Source organism: Alosa alosa, chromosome 4, assembly GCF_017589495.1.
Source record: "Alosa alosa isolate M-15738 ecotype Scorff River chromosome 4, AALO_Geno_1.1, whole genome shotgun sequence".
NCBI classification, from domain to species: Eukaryota; Metazoa; Chordata; class Actinopteri; order Clupeiformes; family Clupeidae; genus Alosa; species Alosa alosa.
In genome coordinates, this window is record NC_063192.1 from 37,131,134 (window position 1) to 37,141,243 (window position 10,110).

The 10,110-nt window shown below is 39.5% G+C and overlaps 1 protein-coding gene across 1 annotated transcript in view; it reads left to right on the top strand.

Moving 5' to 3' along the window:
* The first annotated feature begins 1,623 nt into the window (after nt 1-1,623).
* LOC125293126 (YTH domain-containing family protein 1-like) overlaps nt 1,624-10,110 on the top strand; it is a 27,893-nt gene continuing 19,406 nt past the window's right edge. The window contains 3 exon segments of the mRNA XM_048240815.1: nt 1,624-2,082; nt 2,828-2,852; nt 3,294-3,373. Coding sequence (XP_048096772.1) covers nt 2,056-2,082; nt 2,828-2,852; nt 3,294-3,373 — 132 coding nt within the window. The 5' untranslated portion in view covers nt 1,624-2,055.

The window sequence follows — 10,110 nt, forward strand, 5'->3', positions numbered from 1 at the left end:
CACAAACAAAGTGGAGAAGCTGCGTTTATCCATTATGCCCCCCCAAACTATGGAACACCCTGCCTCTGTACATCAAGCAGGCGAGTTCAGTAAATATTTTTAAAAAGATCTGAAAACATACCTGTACAGGAAAGCTTTTAGTTAACTCATCTTATCCTGTAGACTACATTTTCAGATTATTCTACATCTGCTACTATTGGAGGCAGCCAGCCAGAAGCGGATGGGCTCCCCTATTAAGTCAGGTTCTGCTCAAGGTTTCTTCCTGGAATATGGGAGTTTTTCCTTGCCACAGTTGCCATATGGTGCTTGTGGGGGGGTAAGAGGGTTAAGGCTGCCAGTCTTATGGCGTCATTTTCTATATTTTTGATATGTTGCTGAGTATAACATAAACAGCAAAGAAAAAGTGATTGATAATGACTGACTGACTATTATTGTGTTACATGTTTCAAATGTAAAGCACTTTGAGCTGCATTCTGTGTATGAAAGGTGCTATACAAATAAAGCTTTATTATTATTATTATTATTATATGAGAAAAGGCCAAGAGTGTCTTAAGCACTGTTTTATTTTATTTCGGTATTGTCTTACCTCAACAAGGCTACAGCTCCATGAAAACAATCAGATATAACTCTAAAATCTGTAAAGTCTATAAAAATGTATTTTTATGTTGTATTTGGCTGCTGTGTTTGACTGAAATGTAGACTATTCTTTTTTCATTTCAATACAGTATATGAAACAAACCTCAGTTTAGATAATCATATTCACACATTTTTTATGCCTAATTGACAACCATGACCATGATAATTGATAATATAAAATTAATGTGCACCTTGAGCAAATTATAAAAAATCTTTCAGAATGCTTTCCATTCTTGAACTGCATCGAATTGCATCGAATCGCATCGCATCGAATCGTACTGAATCGTTTTTTATAAACATGTATCTTTTCTTGTATCGAATCGTGCCCATGTATCTAGATGCGAATCGTATCGTCTTTTACATGAGAGATTCACACCCCTACATTATAATAATGTGAGGCATATCTGAACATTATATTTCCCATGATAATGACTGGGAATAATAGTAGAGTGATAGCTCTCATATAGCAGAAAGCCCCAAATACAATTTTTACACACTGTATGCTCCATCGCGAAGTGTTTATGGCTAAAATAATTATTAGGATTAGCTTAATGTATTTTTACATTTGCCGTAGTATTGTCGATGGGTTTAATTACACATCAAGGGGGTCCTTGGCCAGAACCTAGTGGTATTTGGGGGGCAAAGTTTGGGAACCCCTGGTCCCACATTAGGGCAATCCACAACCTAACTGAATCTCTAACAGAGACTCTGACCTGATGGTCATTCTCAAAGCGGGCATAGAGGGAGTTCAGCTCCTCTACTCTGCAAGAGAAGCAGACACCTCTGCTCTGACGCTCTTTCCTCTTTAGTCTGTAATCGTCCTTAGCCCAATCCACATGTCCCTGGTGTTAGAGTTCAGGTATGTGTTTTTATAACTTGCTATAATTTCACTTATGGTGCAGAGCTGCCCTCTCGTGGCAAACACTAGATATGTCATTTACGCCTGTCTTGGTCTTCCCATGGTCTTCGCCAGAGAATGACGGGCTCTGTTTTTTGCCTTTGGGAAACCATGGTTGTGACGCGTTTCTCCTTGCGCAGATCCCGGATGGAACAGCCATTGGGGAAGGTAGTGGTTTGGGCTGTACAATTAACGTTACTAAGGAGGGTTACAGAGAGGGAAAAATAATTAAAGTGGTCGTTTGCAGATTAAAAAAATCTGTAAACATTTCGGGAACTTTCGACTGTGGACATTTGAGAATCTGTTCGCGGCAGTGTAATTCTGGGATCTGAATAGCGGTCTGGAGAAGACACACAGTAGCCCTTTTGAACTGTGAAAGTTGAGGTGCTTTACAGCTAGCTCCAGCAAGCTACGTGCCGCTGTGAAAAACACTTTGCTGCTAAACAGTGAACGCAACACGGAGCTGGGAAGACGTTTACTGGCTCCGTTCGTGTTAAGGGGCTTGCTTATGAATTAACGTTATGTCTGCCACAAGCATTGACCCTCAGGTAGGCAGGGAGTTGCTTCGGTGGGCAAATGTAATTTCTTCCTCCCAACAGGAGCATTAACTTAGTTCAAATGAAGCCCCGGGTGTTCGTGATAAGAGTTGATAGACGTTTGCTAACGATAGCTAGCGATACATCTAACGGTCTAGTGGGACTTATGGCCTCGTTCAAGCCGTAGGACAACCAGTTTAAGTTTAACGTTAATGTAATTGTAAGTAAATCAACATCAGTGTGATAATTTGACAAGAAGGTTGTCCTTATGCAGGTAACAGACAGGTCTGTTAGCCGGCTAGTCAGTTTCCCACTACCGGTGAAAGTTAGCTGGCTAAACAGCCAACGCTATCAGACCAGATGACAAAGCTTCTGATCTGCATGGGCATTATGATCGTTATAACACATTGCCTTAAAATTAGCACGTGCTGGACTATAATATTTGTTTCTCGAGTATGGCCGAGCAATCGTGAAATTACGGTGATGCTATGGCTAATGGCTGTCCTCAGCAGCAGCCATTAACCGCTAGCTGGCAAGTTAATGTTAGCCAATATTTTGCTAATAAGCTTGCATGCTATGTTTGTTCGGTAGAGGGGTTTATGAACATGTCATGGATAACGCATAGCAGTAACAATCTGTTTACTTTAATGTTAGTTGTTAGGTTGGCAATATGGTTCTGCAAAGAACTAAACATGCACGTTTCCAATGTTATGCTAATGTCGTTCTGTGTTTTTTTATGTCTTCACCCAAAATTCAGAGACCAAAAGGACAAGCATCTAAAGGTAAACACTTAAGTCAACTCATGTGAATATATACCGTGATTCTTTCAGGACTTCATCGTGAACATATGTAACTTACTGAAGTGTTAATAACAGTTTGTTCTGTGTTTTTGGGAAATGACAGTAACGTTATTTCTAAAAAGTCAGCTGAGGTATTTTGCCAACCTTGCTGTCATTTGGATGTCTACCACGTGTGTGTTAACTACAAAGCAGTCAGTAATGCCCCCACCAGTTATATGGCCTTACTGACAAACATTAAAGTGTTGTATCATATTGGTATTTAGAAATGTGTTGTTGCATGTCAAAACCCAAGATGGTTTAGTTGAACAAAACATCACATGGCGACATGCACATACCACTGAAATGAGCTATTTTATGGCTGTATTCATGTGCTGGTGCTCAGACATGTTTATGAAATGCTGCTGTAACATTACTTTGTTGCAGTACAAAACGGATCTCTCCATCAGAAGGACACTGTTCATGACAATGACTTTGAACCATACCTACCTGGCCAGTCCACTCAGGTGAGTGCCGTAGATCAGGTGTGATAACGGCAATGTTTTGATGGTGATCATTAATTATAAAATGATTTTGAGAATTATTCCTGCTGCCCAAAAATCATACAAAGAGACATTATTGTTAGATTTGTGCCGGTGTGAAAGCCATCTGTGAAAATCATTGTGTTTTGGTGATATCAGTTATGGCACCAGTGTTAATCTGTGAAGTAAATTGGTCTGTTACTTCAGGCTACTTCAAATTGCCTGAAAAGCACAAACAAATCACACACAAATATTGATAATGATATCATATATGATGTGACATAAACATAATATACTAAGATAATTCTGTGATTCGATGTGCACATATAGGTCATGTATTGAACATAATATACTAAGATAATTCTGTGATTCGATGTGCACATATAGGTCATGTATTGAAGTCAGTATACACTGCAGCTTGTGTGTTAGACATCAGTAGGAATAAACCATCCAGAGGTGCTAGAGGCATACCCCACACAAACATACACACCTATAGGAAAAGGGTGTACCTCTTTTACCCCTTTGGTTTCAATAGTATGCCAACAGTGATTGTCGTAGATTTTAACATGCAGCCTGCCAGGGAAATATTTAATGCAATTGAAGTCATTGAATTGGCGTATTATGAATTGCTACAGGGTTGAGGGATTATTAGAAGATTTTTGGTTATGCTTTTGCATTTGATCTTTAAGATATTTTGAGGTGACATCGGCCTTTGCCCCTGGTGCAGGACGTGCAAGTTGTGATGTATGCAGTGATGCCAGTAACGCTAGTCTATTTTGACCACTTTTTTCAGTAACGAGTAATCTAATGCGCTACTATTTACAAACCAGTAATCAGATTAAAGTTAATCTAAGTCACTGTGCGTTACTATTTTTGTCATTTTCCTTAGTAAAAAGATATTTTCTTTGCTTTCTTCTTGTCTCGGGGATTAACGTCATGTAGGCTATGCTCACGTTTTCAGCATGAGGACAACTCACTCATCAGATGAGTGAGAGTTGTGATGAGTGAGAGTTGTGATGAGTGAGAGTTGTGATGAGTGAGAGTTGTGATGAGTGAGAGTTGTGATGTATATTCAGTAGTGTCGTAATTAGATTGGTTCAGATGAGTGAGAGTTGTGATGTATATTCAGTATGTGTCGTAATTAGACCGGTTCAGATGAGTGAGAGTTGAGATGAGTGAAATTTCAGATGTATGTTCTGTGTCGTAATTAGACCGTTTCAGGTGAATGAGAGTTGTGATGTTTGTTCAGTATGTGTCGTAATTAGACTGGTTTGTGATGTATGTGTCGTAATTATACTGAGTTGTGATGAGTGTGTCGTAATTAGACTGGTTTGTGATGAGTGTTCAGTGTCGTAATTAGACTGGTTTGTGATGAGTGTTCAGTATGTGTCGTAATTAGTCAGTATGTGTCATAATTAGACTGGTTTGTGATGTATGTTCAGTGTCATAATTAGACTGGTTTCTGATGAGTGTTCAGTGTCGTAATTAGACTGGTTTGTGATGTATGTTCAGTGTCATAATTAGACTGGTTTCTGATGAGTGTTCAGTGTCGTAATTAGACTGGTTTGTGATGTATGTTCAGTATGTGTCGTAATTAAACTGGTTTGTGATGAGTGTTCAGTGTCATAATTAGACTGGTTTGTGATGTATGTTCAGTGTCATAATTAGACTGGTTTGTAATGTATGTTCAGTGTCATAATTAGACTGGTTTGTGATGTATGTGTCGTAATTAGACTGGTTTGTGATGTATGTTCAGTATGTGTCGTAATTAGACTGGTTTGTGATGTATGTTCAGTATGTGTCGTAATTAGACTGGTTTGTGATGAGTGTTCAGTGTCATAATTAGACTGGTTTGTGATGTATGTTCAGTGTCATAATTAGACTGGTTTGTAATGTATGTTCAGTGTCATAATTAGACTGGTTTGTGATGTATGTTCAGTGTCGTAATTAGACTGGTTTGGGATGTATGTGTCGTAATTAGACCGGTTCAGATGAGTGAAATTTGTGATGTATGTGTCGTAATTAATCAGATTCATGATTCGTGTTAATCAGATGAGTGAGAAGAGTGATGAGTGAGAGTTGTGATGTATAGATGTTTGTTCAGTATGTGTCGTAATTAGACTGGTTTGTGATGTATGTGTCGTAATTAGACTGAGTTGTGATGAGTGTGTCGTAATTAGACTGGTTTGTGATGAGTGTTCAGTGTCGTAATTAGACTGGTTTGAGATTAGTGTTCAGTGTCGTAATTAGACTGGTTTGTGATGAGTGTTCAGTATGTGTCATAATTAGACTGTTTTGTGATGTATGTGTCGTAATTAGACTGGTTTGTGATGTATGTTCAGTCTCGTAATTAGACTGGTTTGTGATGAGTGTTCAGTATGTGTCGTAATTAGTCAGTATGTGTCGTAATTAGACTGGTTTGTGATGAGTGTTCAGTGTCGTAATTAGACTGGTTTGTAATGTATGTTCAGTGTCGTAATTAGACTGGTTTGTGATGTATGTGTGGTAATTAGACTGGTTTGTGATGAGTGTTCAGTGTCATAATTAGACTGGTTTGTGATGTATGTTCAGTGTCGTAATTAGACTGGTTTGTGATGAGTGTTCAGTATGTGTCATAATTAGACTGGTTTGTGATGTATGTTCAGTGTCGTAATTAGACTGGTTTGTGATGTATGTGTCGTAATTAGACTGGTTTGTGATGTATCTTCAGTGTCGTAATTAGACTGGTTTGTGTGTATATGCGTTCACTGGTTTGTGATGTACGTTCAGACTGGACTGGTTTGTGATGAGTGTTCAGTGTGTGTCGTAATTAGACTGGTTTGTGATGTATCTTCAGTGTCGTAATTAGACTGGTTTGTGATGTATGTGTCGTAATTAGACTGGTTTGTGATGTACGTTCAGTGTCGTAATTAGACTGGTTTGTGATGAGTGTTTAGTGTGTGTCGTAATTAGACTGGTTTGTGATGAGTGTTCAGTGTGTGGTGCACTCAGTTATCAGCGCACTTCCAATGCAGATTCGTGGGGGTGTAGTTATGGCAGAAGTTGGTCGAGAAAAAAAACATGCAAATGATTATTTCTGTGTGGATGACCATGCTCATTCTTATTATCAATGAGTTATCATTGCTGTGTCTGTCCTGAGAGCCAGAGTGGGATGTTCTATTTGACCATCACTGACCTCACTTTGATGGCAACCTCAAATCCTCAAATAGCTTGACCTCTGGGACTGCTAGACTGCTTGTTGCCTCTGTGATTTGACTTCATGTAGCCACCTGCAGCCGTCTTAAGCGAACTGCATAACGCAATTATTTCTGAGATCCTGATACGATTACAAACCGGAATTGTGCATACATCATGGTTAAAAACGTATCAGAATCTCTGAAATAATCATGTTATGCAGTCCGCTTAAGAAACGTATCAGAATCTCAGAAATAGTCACGTTTAAGACAGCTGCAGACGGAGCCGCATGCAGTCGAATTCCCCTATTGTGTTGAAAGTAACAGGAAATTCCGGGTCCTGGCAAAAGTTATTTCCTATTTAGGAACCATTTTGTCTGTACATTAGGTTGTGTAGATGTGTTGTCATGTGACCGATATCTTTTTTTCCCTCTGTCACATGCTTGCTGGGTGTTAAGTGTGTAAATATGTTGATTTTATCCTGTTACTATTTTTTAGGGGAGTTTAATTAGTAAGTCAGCCTTCATCCTTAGTTATAATGTAGTTATAGTAGTTACTGTAGTTAGGCCTGTTTGTTTTCTGCTGGGGAGAGTGTGTCTAGGTGATGTGTTCTCATTTCATTTGTTTAAGGTCCAGTTGACAGTTAAAAACCATTAACACGAGGGTTGCTTGAGGACACCGAGGTTCCATCCATATGACCTTTTGTCTTTCGATACTGTTCACCCCAAGCATATCCTGGAACATAGTGGATTTGTCTGTGGCAAGCAGCAGTGATGGGAGTTCAAGTGGAGACTTTTTGTCTGGATACTGTGGACAGAACAGCTTCACTGTGATTTTTACATAAAGGGCGAACAGATCGCAAAGTGGAGGAACTGATTTGGGAACAGAAGGGCCTTAGTGAATTGTGTAACAGATCTTCTGGTTGTCCCCTTCGAGGTGTCTGCGTAGGCGAGGCTGTTGTTTTCTCTCTGCTGCTCCCGCCTTCAAGCCAAGCTGAGTGTCATGCGACTGGCTGTGGCAAGAAGCTATTAGGCCTGATGCATGCTTCTGCCGCTGGTGGTCATTTTATCTGTGTGTGTCTGTGTGCAGAGCAACAGCTACCAGTCCATGATCTGTGTGTGTGTGTGTGTGTGTGTGCAGAGCAACAGCTACCAGTCCATGATCTGTGTGTGTGTGTGTGTGTGTGTGTGTGCAGAGCAACAGCTACCAGTCCATGATCTGTGTGTGTGTGTGTGTGTGTGCAGAACAACAGCTACCAGTCCATGATCTGTGTGTGTGTGTGCAGAGCAAAAGCTACCAGTCCATGATCTGTGTGTGTGTGTATGTGCAGAGCAACAGCTACCAGTCCATGATCTGTGTGTGTGTGTGTGTGTGTGTGCAGAGCAACAGCTACCAGTCCATGATCTGTGTGTGTGTGTGTGTGCTAGAGCCCGACCGATTTATCGGCCGATATTAGGCATTTTCCAATCTATCGGTATCGGCATTTATAATGGCCGATAAATGAATATTTTTAAAATAAAATAAAAACGGACGAAACACCCTTTAACCATGTCATGAGTGTTGGCGTTGTATAGTTTGTCCTGCAACCTGCTGATCCAGCCAGAGTCCGGTAGAGAGAGAACCAGTTATCCGCGAGTGAGATCATCAGTGAAGTGTGTTCATGGTGATTTGGTCACAAGACATACATTGCTTGAATAACAATTAAAAGAACATCCCCATCAGTTCTCTTAACTCAAATAAGCATGACAAAATTCGTGAAAACAATGTCCAGTTTTGCTGCTGTTAAATAAGCCGAGAGTGAAGCGGAATTAGCTAGTTTACGTTACGTTGTTACAGTGTAGTTGACTCTGTCCTTTTAACTTTTGACAATGTGACTGAAGATGTATTTCTTTAATAGCGTGACAGTTATAGCAGTGAGACGTATCATCTCTCCCCGGCCTGTTATTTTGAAAGCGTATGTTTTACAATTTGCAGTATGACGTTATCCATTGCTAAATTATGGCTCATCATAGACTAGCTAACCACAAAGCTAGCTAATGTCATGAATATCAGTGGAAGACCGCTAACGTTAACATTAATGAGCTTGGAAACCACAACGAACTTATTCTGTCTAAATAAAGTAATGATTACTGTATTTATAACTAGTATATCTGTAGTTACAGTCCCTGCATTGTAAAATGTAAGTTAGACGTGCGAGGAGTGAACATTTAGACATAGAGAAAAAGTATCAAACGTAGCTTGTGCAAAACATAGCTTGTGCATAAAATTTAGCTTTTCTTTTACACGTGTTTGAAATCCAATGATGCCAAGTGTGCGTTTCAGACTGTCGTTCAGCCGCAGCATTAACGAGTTACATAATGGATTTAGATTATTAGATAAATAGTAGGTTTTAGAAGGCAGGCAGCAACTGATGATTGAAAATGGTTTGATGTAGCTTGATGGAAATCATTTTAAAAGTGCAAGTAAAGGGATAAGCAAGCTGACATTGTAATTATAAGGTAGCTTATAATAACCTGACCCTAGCCAGATGAATGTCGTTCCGCTTAGCTCCGCCTAGCTTCACTCACATCCATCTGGGACCTCTTCCATTGAGAGTGATTTCTCCAACCAACTTTATGGTTTAGCCAATCAGGACGCAGGGGCGGGAGTTTCATAGATGTGACATAAGCCGCAGGAAGCGACTGTGAGTCTGTTATTAGCGTCCGCGGGTTGGCTTCGATGTGAGTGGTTGAAGTAGCACGTCAATAGATGACGGACAAGTGGCTTATTCAATCATATGCAAGCATTTTTTGATTAGGCCCAGCCTTCTGAAGCAACACTTCAATGGATCGATCCCAGATGGATGAGTGGAGCTAGGCGGAACGAAATTCATCTGGCTATTGCCAGGTTAAGCTTATAAGGCATAGGGACTAATTATTACACACGCACACTCAAACATTTAGGAGTGACCTTTATCTTGTTTAATTATAATACAAATGATGATAGTAATAATGTCATTATTTTTTGTAATTATTAAGTCTTAGTTCAAGTTATATTTATGAAGCTTACCAAGTCTTTTAATACTGGTAACTTTGATTTGGTTGTTGTTGTTATTGTGTTTTTGTTTCATATCTTAAGTTTCTATTTTTATACATTTTATTTATCAGAACTTTAATATATTTTGATGTTCCTCTGTTCCACTGTGACATTATTTAAAAATAAAAATGTTTTTAAAATGCATTATCATATTATTTTAGTCAATACTCATAAATAACTAATGTTAGGGAAATCTGTTAATGTTTTGTTGCGCGTTTCTGAAAAAAAATGTATATCGGCCGATATATCGGAATATCGGATTTTTAAATCACCAAATATTTGTATCGGTATCGGCCTTCAAAATCTTTTATCGGTCGGGCTCTAGTGTGTGCAGAGCAACAGCTACCAGTCCATGATCTGTGTGTGTGTGTGTGTGTGTGTGCAGAGCAACAGCTACCAGTCAATGATCTGTGTGTGTGTGTGTGTGTGTGTGTGTGTGCAGAGCAACAGCTACCAGTCCATGATCTGTGTGTG